General features: G+C 49.4%; 1 protein-coding gene across 1 annotated transcript in view; it reads right to left on the bottom strand.

Annotated features, from left to right (window-relative positions):
• Nucleotides 1-999: 999 nt before the first annotated feature.
• FCHSD1 (FCH and double SH3 domains 1) overlaps nt 1,000-16,273 on the bottom strand; it is a 309,094-nt gene continuing 293,820 nt past the window's right edge. Inside the window, exons 19-20 of the mRNA XM_086931360.1 lie at nt 9,267-9,334; nt 1,000-2,765 (exon numbers count right to left, since the gene is read on the bottom strand). Coding sequence (XP_086787486.1) covers nt 2,703-2,765; nt 9,267-9,334 — 131 coding nt within the window. The 3' untranslated portion in view covers nt 1,000-2,702. The remainder of the gene's footprint in view (nt 2,766-9,266; nt 9,335-16,273) is intronic.

Raw genomic sequence — 16,273 nt, 5'->3', positions numbered from 1 at the left:
CTCTGGGCCACTCAAAATGTGATTGTCTTGAAAATGTTAAAGCCATCACCTTGTCTTAGTCTGAATGTTGCCATCTTCAGTCCTCAAAGGCCTATGTAATCCAAAGCAAGCATGGCAAGTTAACCACTAACTTTGCCTGATCTTTGCGCCCTCTGTAAGTCCTCAGCAAATGAAAATCAATGCACAGCTAATACCCTTCACAACTGTATTGACTGGAGATGTTCTGCTTTAATCTTGGGCAATGCCTTTTCCCTACCTTCCTCTAAACCTAGGCCACATGTATCTCTTCTCGCTTTTCTTCAATACCTAGCAATGGTCCTCCATATGTTATCCCAGAGTCCTGCTTGCTGCATGGCCTGCACAGCATTACTCAGCTGCCTTTGGGTCAATAGTACTTATTTGGTGAGTGCCTTTAAAACATTAATTTGAAACATGTAGTGCACGTGTACCCTCCTTTGGGATAATCAATGCTTGTTTGACGAGAGTCCTCAAAAACAAAACCCTGAACATGAGTTGCCGCCCTGCTCTGGGCCAATGGCTGTCTGGTAGTCATGAGCATCCTAATTCGTAAAATGTAGCACACAAGCCACCAGTCTATAAATCAATGGAAGTTTCTTTGGTGACTATCTTGAAAAGGGAAATCAGGAACATGTGTTAGTCGTGCAACCCTAAAACTCATCGTAGCCCTCCATGTCAAGGCCTGATCGTTTGGTAAGGGAAAGGACGGATAACTTGAAACTGTTGAACCCAGGCAATGGATTGGCAAGTGCCTTGAAAGGGATAGCCCGAAGCATTCAGCAACCCCAATCTCCTTTGGGCCTGTAATGTATGTTAGGCGAGTGCCTTGAAAGCGATGATTCTGAACCCAGTGTAACTTATGTACCCACTCTTTGCAAACACTGCCGTCTTCCTCTCACCCTCAGACGATGTCCCCCTGGTCAACATACTATCAGGCCTGGGGCATTATCACTACACTGTAAATAAAGCAAGCAAATGCCATTAAAAGTGTAAAACTCAGCTGTGTGTGCGTGTCTTTATTTGTCACAGTTCCACGGATTCCAGGTCTTTCATGTGTTCGTCTTCTTCTTTGAAGTTCACAGTGTGTACAGTACATTGCACTTCTGTCCTCAATTACCAAATGCAGCCAGAACAAAGGTTTTGCAAAGCAACGCAATAAATTAGAGCTGAGAGAGGAGCAGGTGGGATGTGTGGATCCGCCCTCGCCTCAGAGGTCCTCTTATTCCCAAATAAACCCTTCTGCTGGCCTCATATTCCCAAATGAACCCTTCTGCCGGGCTGTGAAAGGCTTTGCCGTGCTTGGCACGGGTCGGGTTGAGCAAGAGGCTGCCGTGCATTTCAGTGGGTTGCAGAGTAAGCAGTTCCTGAAGGGTTCATTTCCGCTCGCTGAGCTTGGCTGGCCCATTAATTAGTCCGTGGTAGGCAGGCGGCACCACCAAGCAAGCGAGTCCCACGAAGGATGGAGAAAAGTTGCTTTGATTCTCCAGGGGTTGTTTATCCACAACAGCAACGAAAAGTTATTTAAACCAACATAAACAGTTCAGAGGAATGCTCGAAGGGGTTGCAAGAGAAGGATAGGAAAGCCCATGAGAGCACTGAGAACACCACGTGACTTCCTGCCGCCACGTGCCCTCGAGGCTGATGGGCGGGACTAAGACGGGAAAGGGAGCTAAGGACAGTAAACACCAGTTGCAGGGATGAGTAAGTTGGGGGATGGTTTAAACTAAAACATTTAGCACTGGCTTCTGGGTATATGGCGAGCCTGAGACAAACCAGAGCTTCCTGTAACCAATGCTCTTATTCCATATTACACCACTCCATGACAGATCAGGCTAACCTCTATTAATCCATACATTTTGCATTGTTAATAGTACCCGTATCATTTAAAACTGTGAGACAAACAAGCACTGGATCAGCTTGTCAGATCGACAATTGCTCTGGCTTATATTGTTTAAGTTTGCTCAACGTATTTAGGGAAAAAACATGCATGAATGCATGCCTGGGAATGGAATAAGAGGAGGAAGATGGTTGTACTACATATTTGTGAAGGGGTAAGTGTAAGAAAAGAAAATCGGAAGATCTAGAGAAAATGACAGAAGTGGGTTGTTGGCTAATGATACTTTCCAGTTTTTGAATGACCTGTTCCAGCAGGAGTTGCACATTGAAGTATGCTTAGAAACAATACCAGATAAAATAAAGACATGTTCAGTCATTCTGTACATCTTACAGCCTGGAAAAGTAGAAAGGAACAGCTAATATGGAGCCTGGCATTCCCTCTGAATGAGCACACAGCAACTGGATTTAGATAAGGTGCATTCACGATGAGGCATTAGGCTACTTTCGCCATCTTGATGCATGTTTTTCACTGGCCGATGAGCCTGACATCGTTGTACCTCTCAATAAGGATCTTCTTGAAGCTGAAGCATATTAAGTCCACTAGTTTATATGTCAGCAGGCTACCTCTATGAAAGCTAAAGCTCATGTTCATAATTATTAAGCAGAGGTAGGTCAAAAGGATTGCTTGGTCGTCCAATGAACGGAACTTTATCTGCAATGTACCCATGACACATTTGTCCGCATATTCATGGCACAAGGAGGAGGCTTTGAGGACTCCCTTTGTTTGGTCCATGCTGAAGTCAAGCTGAAGATACTGAAGCTTAGAATATATGCAAGCAGCTCGGTTGTCAGCAGTGTTCTTCAGAATCCGCTTCTGATGTTTTTGTGGGTGGTGGAGGGGGCGCTCGCAGCTGTGAGAAAGGAGGCATGGAAGCAGAGTTAGTCTTTTGTGGTTGTGCCAGGAACAGCCTTTAGGCAAGCAGTGAATCTTTGCAACAAATTTCAGTACAGAGCATCCGCGCACGCACCTACACCCACAGACACACACAAAAATGATTCCCTCATCTGACCCAACCAGGGAAGGTGGGATGTCACATGATACCTTATAAAAGAAACAAGTTGTAAACTTATGGTCACAGGCAAGTGCAATTTTTTTTTGCTTCTGCTGTGCTGCCTGTATTTTGCTTCTGCTGTGCTGCCTGTACTTAATTTTTGTATATCTCCTTGTTGCCTGTTTTAATTCCGCATTCTCAGAACCGTCCACTTCACCTTCAGGAAACCCACCACACATCACCGCACCCAACAGTTGCCATGCCGCTGCTGGGGCTAGGTCACCAAGGACCAACTGACCACCACCCTCGCCCTGGGACCACCCGCTGACCCCCCCGACACTGCCGCTATCAACCTCAAACAGTGGATTAACGACTGCGCCAACACCCTTGCCCCACTCAAGACCCCCGCAACCAATCACACCAACAAGAAAGCCGCTTGGTTCACTGAAGACCTCCGGACCTCCAAGGGCACCTGTCAGAAGCTGGAGAAGAACTGGCTCCGCGACCGAACACCAGACAGCTACACAGCCCACAAGAACGCCACCCGCAGACACCACCAACTCATCAGGACCGCCTTCAAGGACCGCCTTCAAGGACCGCCTAGACAACAACGCACACAACACCAAAGAGCTCTTCAACATCGTGAAAGAACTCTCCAACCCCAGCTCCAACACCAACGACATTCCACCATCACAAGACCTGTGCGACTCACTGGCCACCTTCTTTCACCGCAAGATCACCGACATCCACAACAGCTTCAACACCAACACCCCCACATCCACCGCCGAGACCACGACCCCTGCGACCTCCACCCGCACCAGTCACCTGACCGCCTGGTCCAACGTCAGCGCCGAAGACACCATCAAGACCATGAACTCCATCCACTCCGGATCCCCATCTGACCCATGCCCTCAGCATGTTTTCAACAAAGCCAGCACAGCCACCGCACCCCATCTCCGGAAAACAATCAACATCTCCTTCGAGACAGCAACTTTTCCGGAGAGCTGGAAGCACGCCGAGATCAACGCCCTACTGAAGAAACCCAAGGCGGACCCCAAGGACCTCAAGAACTTCTGGCCCATCTCCTTGCTCCCTTTCCCGGCGAAAGTCACGGAGAAGACTGTCAACAGACAGCTGACCCGCTCCCTCGAAGACAACAACATCCTGGACCCATCCCAGTACGGCTTCCGCAGCAAGCACAGTACCGAGACCGCCCTCATCGCCGCCACTGACAACATCAGGATCCTGATGGACAAAGGAGAAACACCCGCCCTCATCCTTCTGGACCTACCAGCATCCTTCTGTTACAGCACCCTAACAGCACGCCTCCATGACGCTGGAATCCAAGAGAAGGCCCTGGCCTGGACCACATCCTTCCTCTCCGGCAAAACCCAGAGCATCCGCCTCCCACCCTTCCGCTCCAAGACCACCGAGATCATCTGCGGCGTCCCACAGGGATCTTCCCTCAGCCCGACACTGTTCAATATCTACATGGCACCACTCGCCCAACAACACAGCCTCAACATCATCTCCTACGCCAATGACACCCAGCTGATCATATCCTTCACCAAAGACCCCCACACCGCCAAAGCCAATCTCCACAGAGGAATGAAGGCCGTCGCCTAATGAACGGCAGGCTGAAGCTGAACTCCGACAAGATGGAGGTCCTCATTCTCGGCCCCACCCCATCAGCCTGGGCCGACTCCTGGTGGCCAACATCGCTAGGAACAGCCCCAGAACCCACCGACCACGCACGCAACCTGGGGGTCATCCTAAACTCCGCCCTCTCCATGACCAAGCAAGTCAACGCCGTCTCCGCGTCCTGCTCCAACACCCTCCGAATGCTCCGGAGGATCTTCAAATGGATCTCCTCCGACATGAGAAAAACTGTCACCTAGGCCCTCGTCACCAGCAGACTGGACTACGGGAACGCCCTCTACGCAGGAACAACAACCAAGCTCCTGAGACGGCTACAACGGATCCGAAACGCCTCGGCACAACTGATCCTCGACGCCCCCCGACGCAGCCACATCACACCCCACCTGAGAGGCCTGCATTGGCTCCCCGTCAACAAGAGGATCACCGTCAAACTCCTCATCCACGCACGCAAAGCCCTACACAACGCCGGACCAGCATACCTCAACGACCAACTCAGCTTCTACACCGCCACTGCAGCCTCCGCTCTGCCAACCTCGCCCTCGCCACAGTTTCACGCATCTGGAAAACCACCGCCGGCGACAGATCCTTCTCCTACCTCGCCGCCAAGACCTGGAACACTCTCCCTACCAAACTACGACAGACCCAGGACCTGCTTGCCTTCAGAAGACTTCTCAAAACCTAGCTCTTTGATCAGTAGCAGCAGCCCCCCTCCCCCCCACCTCCCCCCAGCGCCTTGAGACCCTCACGGGTATGTAGCGCGCTTTACAAATGTTTTGATTGATTGATTAATTGATTTTCATTTTGTTGTACGTACAGTATTATAAATTCATGAGCTGTGAATCGACTGTAAATGAGTACCCTGAACTACTTTAAAGTGGTGATGGTTAAGTGTAGGGAGAGAACTGAAAGAGAATGTATTTAATCATGAAAACCAGCGGCGGCTCCTCTGTTATGGAAGAGGTGCGCCCCCCCCGCCAGCAGCTGCAAAATGTGAAAAATAAAATAATAAAACAGGTTTTTTATCATTTTATTTTCCTTCATAGGGCCAAGTTTAGGGGGCAGGGGCATCCTGAACACGGGCATAGGAGGAGTGGTGGGCACTGTTGTCAGTGCGCATGTCGGTTTGGCTGGCTGTCTCAGGACGACTGAACTGACAAGCGCACTGACATGTCTCCTACACGAGCTGCGTCGCCAGGTTGGAGACACCAGGCACAGGCTCCCAGTCTCTCTGGAAGCGGAAATCCAGGGAGCTCAAGCCAATCCTGAAGATTCACTCATGCTGCCAGGAACATGAGAGAAGTGCTGAGATTGGCCATAGAGAGTCTGGAAGCCTGTGCTGTAATGGAGACCGAGAGGAGAGGAAGAGAGGAGAGGAAGACCGGCGATGCGGCGAGCGGCAGGTAAGTTATTTTTTTCCTGTATGTTTTGGTGTTGTAATTGTTGCCCACCCCCTCTCCCTCGGTTTAACAAAAAGGAGTAACCCTGTGTCCCTCAGAACCTGGGTATGTGTGATTAAACAAAACGTGGTTCTGTCGGGTGGCTAGACCAATTACTTTGAGTAAGGCTGTGTTAAGCTCATAAACAATTGAAAAGAATGATAATAAATTACATTCAGATACACCTCTCAAACACCAGATTTTAGTTCAAGGTTTTTATGTATGAAACAATCAACATTGTATTGTACTGGAATTACTTCATCCCAATTTAAATACAATAACATTTAAAAACATGTGAATAGGTGACTGTAGGTGAACATAGTGACTAGTGAGACAAATTGAGTGACACTTATTTACAAATCTATACAATATTGTACAAAGGTGAGTGGGAACTGGGAGGGTTAGGGCAAAGTCTTTGGTTATGGTGGTCAGAGTTCTAAATGAGTGCTCCAAGGACACAGATGGTCACTACGCCTGTTCCTGGAGATTTCTTGACCAATGTAGAGCGTCGACGTTTCGACCCTTTGTTCAAAGCCATTGCACACGCTTTCTGTCGGTGCTCGGACCTGCTACGGAAGCATCTCTCCGTTTGTACTGGATTGACCACAGGCTTTCCTTCAGGGTGTGATTACTCCATCCATCGATTCTTCGACCTTCTGTCCCCCCCCCCTCCCTGTCTTGATAAAGACCCGCCGTGACCACCGATTGGGGCACCAAAGGGTCGAAACGTCGACGCTCTACATTGGTCAAGAATTCTCCAGGAACAGGCGTAGTGACCATCTGTGTCCTTGGAGCACTCATTTAGAACTCTGACCACCATAACCAAAGACTTTGCCCTAACCCTCCCAGTTCCCACTCACCTTTGTACAATATTGTATAGATTTGTAAATAAGTGTCACTCAATTTGTCTCACTAGTCACTATGTTCACCTACAGTCACCTATTCACATGTTTTTAAATGTTATTGTATTTAAATTGGGATGAAGTAATTCCAGTACAATACAATGTTGATTGTTTCATACATAAAAACCTTGAACTAAAATCTGGTGTTTGAGAGGTGTATCTGAATGTAATTTATTATCATTCTTTTCAATCGTTTATGAGCTTAACACAGCCTTACTCAAAGTAATTGGTCTAGCCACCCGACAGAACCACGTTTTGTTTAATCACCCCCTCTCCCTCACCACTTATCCCTACTACTTATTACCACCCTCCATTTGTCACTAGAAATTTGAGTCTCTTCATACCGTTTCCTTGAACTATCTAACTCCTCACCTCCTGCCTCCACCTTTGCTGCCTCTCCTGGTTCTCTCCCTCATCAATATCTCCTCCACGAGCGTCTGTCCCCCCTTCCTCCTTCATGTAAAGTAGCCTAGGTTCCACTTCAAACACTAGATGAGAGGGTGTTTGAGACATGCTAAATCCAGACTGAGCTACAATGATAACTTACAGTGTCCCTGATACCCCTCACGTTTGACCCTCCACCCTTTACCCTAAGAGTCTAGGTCAGAGGAGAGAGGCCGAGCTAAAGTACATGAATAGAAGAGAGTGGCACGAAGTCAAAATGATGATGAATGCTGGCTCCTTAGTCCCAGCAACTACACCCATTCTCCTTTGATCTTGGCATCTTTGCCTGCAAACAGCATCTCCCTTAAGGGTTCCAGTCGGCCTACCCTGCCGGCCGCCTGACTACGGTACCGGGGTGACTGCCAGGGGAGGGCATGCTTACACATGGGCTCAGCAACAACAGCACATAAGTTTCACTGTCTCCACCCAGATGAAGCTGCTCATTCCTACAACGGGGTTGTGGCTGCCAACTGACAACAACCTTCTCTGAAGCCCAAAAAGGCATATTGCCTAAAAGACAGACACACAGACTGCAATCATTCCATCATTCGCTCCGAGCATTCACTTGGGCAATTCACGCCCACCTGTCAGGCCTAGAATTTGTCTCTATTTGATCAGTGTTGGTTCAGTAGCGCTGACAAAGATGGATACCTGGTGGGGTGCCCCTGTGCTGGGATACTCGATACACTCTTAGCATGTCCTTATCGCATATGGTTTCAGAGAAGGGCGGTTCCTCCTCAGGGCAAAGCAGCGTTGCGCCCCTGTGTGAGGTACCCTGTGCGTATTTTTAGAAATAAGTCCTTTACTAGGACCGGGCACCTGGCTACTCCCTCTGTACATTTGCTTGCAGCCTGAGGGGCGGTGTAACAAGTCCAGGAGGGGTGGCTAATTAGCAATGCCAATACCTATTACAAATCTACCTTCCAAGTACCCGTTTAATTTCAAGCTCTGGCACCTAGTTATTGCGCAGGAATTGTATCTTGTGGCCGTGTGACAAGCCTTGCACACTCAGGTTCACACTTCAGATGGCATGATGTTTATGACGCTGTTACATGCTGTTAGATGCATTCCTTAATTGTTTAATTTTACCCATATCATAGGCATCACGAAAGTGACATCCCACATCATTTGTTCCCAATGACACCACAATAAGTGAGAACGCACAGAGAGATGCCTCCTAAAACTAGCAAAAACAGTAAAAACAAACACACTTCTATTAAAATTAGAAGCCAGGCTGTAAAACATAAAGCTGTTCAAATGGGTTTCGAGAGTCATTACAGAGGCACGAGGAGTTACCTACCTTGGAAGCTCTACGTGCTGGCACATGACATATGCTATGAATTAACCCCAGAGCGACTACATTTTGATGACCTGGACACATGAAATTTGCATTACAAGTTGGCATCTGAGTCCTCGCTGAGGAAGGGACACTTTTAAGTGCATTGTTGAAGTGCGTTATATCCCCCTGAAGTGCTGTGTTCTCATTTCTAGAATCATCTCCTGACCCAAGGCTTGAGTGCCCTCAATGTCTGCTGGCAGGGTGCTTGGCGAGGGATGGGTGGGTGGATGAGTGAAAGGGAGAGTCTCTAGATGTATGTATGTATGTATGTATGTATGCATGAAGAGATGAATGCACTGGATGATAGAAACATGGATGAATGAATGGTGATGATTGGGTGAATGATGTATGGGCTGAACATACTTATGCCGGCTGTACTTGCTCACTAAGTAAACCTCATCCCCAACTTTTACACCCCACCACTTTGAAATGTCCCCAGCCACCACTGTGCAAACATACATATCAAAATGCAGGAGGAAAGGATACAGCTATCTCTTCTGGTATTCTTGCCTCTTCCCGATATGACCTGTCTCTTCTCACTTCCTAATCTTATGGTTTATAGATCTGAGACATGACTTACCGGCCGAATCCTCCCCGCTGCAAGGTCTGGTGAGCTCTGTGCACTTCTGGGACGATCATCCACAGGGACTGTAAACAAAATGTAGGGTGAATGACAAGATTCTATTCAAATATATGTAGTGGTACTACATTAATCAGGAAGAATGCCATGGCCAAGCATTTGGGCTAAATCTTCCTAACACTAGAGTAGATGTTCCATTTAGGAGTCCTAATGATTATTTGGGTACAACATAAACTGAGACAATGTTAACTCCTGGTTTTGAAAACCGCAATTTGCCATCTACTTGCAGGATAAATCAAGTATCCAATCTGATCCCATGCTATGATACACCCATATCTATATTATAAATGGGGACAGTAGGATCTATTCTGCTTTTTTATTAGCGCCAGGGTGTCCCTCACCTGTACCAAATAACAGAATTGTTTTTATTTAAATATATTTTTATTTTTTTAATGTAAACAACCAATTAAGATACAATATGCAAATAATAATGCAATCAGTTTAACATGCAATACAGCATAGGATGAGCTAGGGCAAGGCCTAATAACATGTAAATGTGCATATCATTACAATTTGCAGTCCCGGGTACCGCTATTTATACGTCCCTTCTGCCCATCATTTCGATTCAATCATAGTAGTCTCTCTTGTCTAAAGGTCAACAGGAAGATACATGTGCCCTCTCGTCATGAACCTGGATTGCTGAAATGCAAACTCCCACCCTTCTCCTACATCCCACCCCCTCCCTGTATGCGTAACATCTATATACATGTATTCATGAATACAAGAATCAGCTGCATTGGTAGTAACCAAAACTAAACATCAAGCAATGACACAGTTCTCTGTTGCCAAAGATAGCCACAAAACAAGATATAATAGTGACATCTCTCCAGGATAGGGGACATCATCAAGGTGACCCATCTAGTGCTGACGCGTCTGAATCTAAATCAGAGTTTGTGTCCGGTACTTTTAAATACATCACCAATGTTTCCCAGGCCCTTGCCACCTTCAGCACCCTTTCACTGTTGGCGCGGGTCGCCAGCTGCAGCCTCGTAGCCCCCTCACATTCTGCCCACTTAAGAAATTCAGCTCGCCATCTCCAATAGCTAGGACCCTTCTTGGCCTTCCAGTGGATTGTGACTTCCCCATTCGCCAGCAATAGCCCTAGATCTATGAATTTACTTGTTACCTTGTTCTTAGAGGTGTGAGGGAAGCAGTGCATCAAGCAGAGGCCTATGGTGGGCTCAATGTCTCTAGCTGTAATTTCCTGCAGCAATGTGACCACCTCCTCCCAATATGTTCCCAGCTGAGGGCATCCCCACATCATGTGTAAGAAATCTGCTTCCACTGTACTGCAGCGCAGACACATTGCCAAATTCACTTTAAACTGCTGGTTAATCTTAGCTGGCGTAAGATAAGCCCTGTGGAGTATATAAAAATGTACCAGTTGGAAGCGCACATTACTCGTACTTTTCCATGCTCATTCCAGTATACCCGATCATGCTTTCTCAGGGATTTCCACTCCCAAGTCTGCCTCCCATTTTTGTTGAAATGGGCACAGAGGGGTGAGTCATTCGACAATATAGACACGTGACCGCTTTAATGTTGCCCTCTGCCATAACTACATATTGACAAGCCATGGAGGTTGGAGGCTCTCTCAGCCCCTCCTTCAAATGTGCATGAACGGCCGTCATAAGCGCCATATTCGCCAAGTAGTCCCCTCGGGCCAGCTCAAACCTGTCCTGCAATGCATCATAAGGTAGGACAGCGCCATCCTCAAATAGGTCCCCCATGGTGTCCAGGCCTCTCTCCGCCCGTCGTTCCCGTGGGGCAGGCAGTAAACATTACCAATGGGATATCCAGGGCATATGGGCGCGCAATCTGTGCTCGACTTTGGCTTCTGTTCCAACAAAGTTTAAAAGTCACCATTTATCAGGTGAGGGCGAAGGTCGGGAGTGGCAATTGTAATATCAATCACGACAGCCAGACTCTAGTAGCTTGATTCCCACCCATATCAGGCGGGGCTCGAGATGTCCATATAAACGTCTGAGTCAGCCATTGCAATTGCGCCGCTAAATAGTACGTTTCATAATCCAGGACTGCCAATCCACCCTCTGACCTTGGTCTCATCATTATGTCAAGTGCTACCCTCCGCCCTCCCGAGGACCAGAGAAACCTGATCACCATTGACCGGAGTTGCCTGAAAACAGAGGCTGGGATCCAAATAGGCAGCGTTCTGAAATAATATAGTAGTCGGGGGAGCGCTATCATCTTGAGCAGAGCCACCCGCCCAGCTACCGAGAGAGGAAGCGTGCCCCAGAACTCGCTACAACCCTTGAGTCCCCTAATGGCCCTACCCACGTTACCCTTCAATAAGTCCGGTTGAGTATAATAAATATGGGTACCGAGGTACGTCAGGCATTGATGCTCCCATTGTATGCCCTGCGTTGTCAGTGGGCCTTCAGCCGTTGACGCTGCAGGAAAAACAAGTCTTTGCCCAGTTTACTTTAAGACCGGAAATGGCTCCAAGTTCAGCCAGCAGAGTCTTAGCACCTCGAAGAGCGTCTTCTGTGTCTGCCAAAAACATAAGGTGGTCGTCAGCATAAAGTGCGATGTGGTGGACTTGTTCGCACACCCGAAGCCCCTGATAATGCAAGCCCATCCTGGCCTGTGCCGCCAGCGGCTCCATAGCCAGGCCAAACAGCAATGGGGTTAGGGGGCAGCCCTGTCTTGTTACCCTGCCCACATAGCAGGCTTCTGAAATCATCCCGCCCGTTTTAACCTGTGCTCTAGACTGGCGATATAAAAGAGCCGTCCGGTCCACAAAATCATCCCCCAGACCAAAACGCAGCATCACTTGAAACAAGTATGGCCATTCCAAGCTGTCGCAAGCCTTCTCGATATCTACTGCAACACAGCAGCAGAAGGCTTGGGATACGAATCAGCATCCAAAATATTAAGGAGGCGTCGCACATTCTGAGTTGCGTTCCGAGAAGGTTTAAACCCCGTTCGATCCATGTATACCAGTTGCACCATATATGGAAGCAGACGGGTCACCAGTATTCGACTCAAAATCTTATAGTCGGTAGTCCTCATTGACAACGGACAATAGGCCGTCCTGTCATGGAGAGGCTTTCCTGGTTTTAAAAGTGGTATAATTACTAATTCACGAGTAGTGACTGGTAAAAAGGTACTCTTTTCGTGTGGCGTCATATAGGGTCACTAGCGGAGGAGCCAGAAGTTCAACATACGCACTATAAAACTCCACGGGTAGGCCATCCACCCCAGGGGTCTTTCTTTTTTTCTTCATGTGTTTAATTGCTCCACGAACTTCCCCTATAGTGATGTCTTGACCCAACAGCTCAGCCCGTTCCCTATCCAATGCTGGAAGATCTACCCTCTCCAAAAAATATTGACTGGCTTCCACGTTAGGGACCACCTAGCTCTGGTATAGGTCTGTATAATAAGACCAGACCTGATTATTAATCCCCTGCTGCGTATAATGGATTTCTCCCTCAGCGCCGTGAAGCTACAATATGACCATGCCCCTTCTCGCTGGCTTGGCCAACCATGCCAGTTACGCCCCAGACTTATCCTGTTCCACATAAGCACATGCTACGTACCTTTTATAAGCAAAGCAGCACAGCCTTTCAACTTGCACCGCAACCTCCTCTCTCGCGTCCACTAATTCCTGGTGGCGATCGCGTGGTTAGGACTCTCCCTCTCTGCCTCCCTCAGCTTCCGATCTGCCCTCTCTAGGTCCTGCAACAGCACTCTCCACACCCCCACCTTATTCACAATACATTGCCCTCTTACTACACTTTTTAATGCGTCCCATTCCACCGCCAGGGAAGAGGCGGTGCTTGTGTTTTCCTGAAAATAATTATCGATCCCAGTACCTACCATCTCACGAAATACCTGATCTTCCAATGACTCTGGAGTCAGGCTCCAAGTTGGGATACTAGAGCATCCCGGCAATAGGTTGATGCGCAAGAGCAAAAGATTATGATCTGACAGCTTCCTGGTGAGGTACTCACTGTGCTGAACCTATGCGTGTATGTCAGGGGAACAGAGCATCGCATCTAGCCGGAAATGGAGGGCGTGCAGGGCGGAGAAGAAAGAATTGTCCCGATCATTCGGATGGTGCGCTCTCCATGTGTCCACCAGCCCCCAGCTATGCTGCCAATCTCACCGAAGCCTTGATAGATTGTGGGCTGGGGCATCCGGGAGAGGCGGGTGAGACCTATCCAGTGAGACATCTGCAACAGAATTTAAATCTCTACCCATGAGGACGGACCCAGTAAAAAATGGAGCAAATTTCCCTGACAAGTGTGTAAAAAAGGTTGCTTGCCCCACGTTTGGTGCATATATACTGGCCAGCACCACATCCCTACCATTCAGACGGCCCGCCACTAAGATGTATCGCCATCAGGGTCTTTTAGCTGGCATGTGGGTTGGAAAGGAATTCCCCACCCGAACCCAGATCAACACCCCCCTCGCAAAGGCTGAAGAGGTTGTGCAAAAAACCTGCCCTCTCCATCTACGCTGCAACGCCACATCTTCGCTGTGTGCGATATATAAGTTTCTTGAAGGAAAGCCAGTTGGATTCCCCAATGCACTAAATATGCATGTATCTTATGCCTTTGTAACATGGTATGCATGCCCCTGACATTCCAAATTATACACTTCATCTCAGCAGGTGCACGTTCAAAATGTTATGCCAACATCCCCTAAACATCCCCTTACTATAGAAAGAACAACAACCCCAATGCCCCCACCCCAGGACAGGCACGAAAGAACTAGGCCCCATCCAAACTATCTGAAAACGAACTGCCCTCTATTGGCTACAGAGGAACAAAGGGGAAAAGTGTTTGCAGTCCGGTGACAATTGTCTACAAAAGTAGGTGAAGTCTATTGTGCCCAAGCCCCATGTAATACAGCACCCCCCATCCCCAGGTCACTTCTCCTTAAAACCCCATGTACACTCCCCTCCCACTGCGGCCAACATACAATCAAACATCCACAATATACTCTATGCAATTCAAAAGTTCCCTAAACCGGTACCTGCTTCTGAACACCTGTTAAGGAAAACTAGTTAGACAATTATAATTAGGGACAAATAAAAATCCATCAAACAATGTCTTCAGCCGTGCTCGGCGTGACATGTGGCAACTGCAAGCTACTCGTTTGAGATCCTTCAGTGTCCGTGCCCTCAGAAGTCTTGTCAGATTCTGTGCCAACTGGTGATACCTGCTTCCGATCTCGGAGTAGTTCAGACACAGCCCTCAGTGCTTCCGACCTCTCCTTTGCAGTCTGGGAGGAGCTGGGTGTCTTCAGGGTGGTAGAGTGCCATCGTGGTCCACGGTGACACCGAGGGAGCCGCACCTGGGAAGCGTGCGCCCCAGGTCTCTCAGCCTGCAGGCGTCCCATCTTGTACGTTTCAAGCTAGTCCCATGCATCCGACGGGTCATCGCAAAAGTGAGTCGTGTCATCAAGGATAATTAGAAGCCGAGCCGGAAACATCAAAGAATATTGAAGACCTTCATCTCTTGACGGCCAGGAAAGAAGCACGGCGTTGTTGAACTTCTAGCGTGTAGTCTGGAAAAATTGAAAGTTTGCTCTTATCCACCATGTAGGGGCCAGAGTTTTGTGCTGTCCGCAGGAAGAGGTCCCTGTTTTTATAATGGAGGAGCCTGGCCACCACCAGCCGCGGTGGCCTGCCTGGATGTGGCAGGCGAGCCGGGGCCCGATGAGCTCTCTCCAGAGTGAAAAACTGGGTCACGGTGGGTCACGGTGCCTCCGTGTTGCAGAGCCAGTCCTCCAGGTATTGGACCATACTGGCCTCCTCCACTCCTTCTGGCAGGCCCAAAACGCGAATGTTATACCTCCGATTATGGCCCTCAGCGTCTTCGGCCTATTTTTCCAAGGTCAAAATCCTCAGAGAGAAGCCCCCATCTGTGCAGCCAGGGATTTCTGTGCCTGTTCCAGCGCTGCCAGGGTCGCTTCGGTCTGCTCTACCCTATCTGCCAGTTTGAAGTGTTCAGCGCGCAGCAGCCCCAGCCCCACTGACACTGTGGCTATGTCTTGATGTAGGGCCTCCCTCGTGTCCGTAATGGCCTGCAAGATGCACGCCAGCTGCTGCTGTACCCCTGGGTCCGCAGGCCTCTCAGGCGAGTCTTCCTGCCCCAGGCCATCATGTTCTGGCAGGCCACTGCTGGTTTCCCCCTCAGCTTCCCCATTAAGCAAGGAGGGGCAAAGGTAACCCCCACAGTGCGAGGCACTCGCCACTCCAACCCACGCTGCTCTCAGAGACCCCCCTGCACACAGTGTGGTACGCGGTGCACAGGCCCCCAGGTACCCAGGATATGCACCGCACCACAGCCCGGATAGCAGTCCTGGCCCACAAGCCGTGCACAGCGGGCTCCAGGCCAACCACTCCCACCACAAAATCAAGGGTCCGAGAGTCCAGCCCGCCCGCGTCTTCCCCCGCTCTTGCAAAGTCCTCTGTTGGGCCTGTCAGCCAGTGCAATGTTTTCGCGTGCCCTCCAAGCGGCCGATACTAGCCAGCAGTCCACAGGATGAGTGAGGGAGGGCCGCCTCCTGTGACACCAGTGTTCTGCTCCCCCCTGGTCCCCGCAGAGATCACTCACCCATAGGCCCCAATTGTAGGCAGGAGCTCGAGCCAGGATCCCCCGCGCAGTGGTGGCACCTAGTCCACATACGCCAAAAACCCACTGGCACCCGGGCCCGGCAATGCGACCGCTGCTTCACTCGGGTTTGTTTCACCGATAATCCGTTGCCCAGCTCACCGGTGTGTGAGCATGATCAGGAGCAGCAGAAGGCCTTCCGTCGACCAGCAGGGTCCTCCTCCCATGAGTCCTCCGGGCCAGCCTCCAGGAAGCGATCAGCCGCTCCGGGCAGTCCCGCAAGCGAGGCAGACCAGGCCCCGGATCCCGCTGCCGTGTAGCTGCATCCCTGGATATGTCCAGAAGAGCACCCCTGTGGGCAGC

Source organism: Lissotriton vulgaris, chromosome 7, assembly GCF_964263255.1.
Source record: "Lissotriton vulgaris chromosome 7, aLisVul1.2, whole genome shotgun sequence".
Classification (NCBI taxonomy): domain Eukaryota; kingdom Metazoa; phylum Chordata; class Amphibia; order Caudata; family Salamandridae; genus Lissotriton; species Lissotriton vulgaris.
Note: the sequence above shows the minus strand (reverse complement) of the source record. Positions and strands in the feature narration are given on the sequence as shown.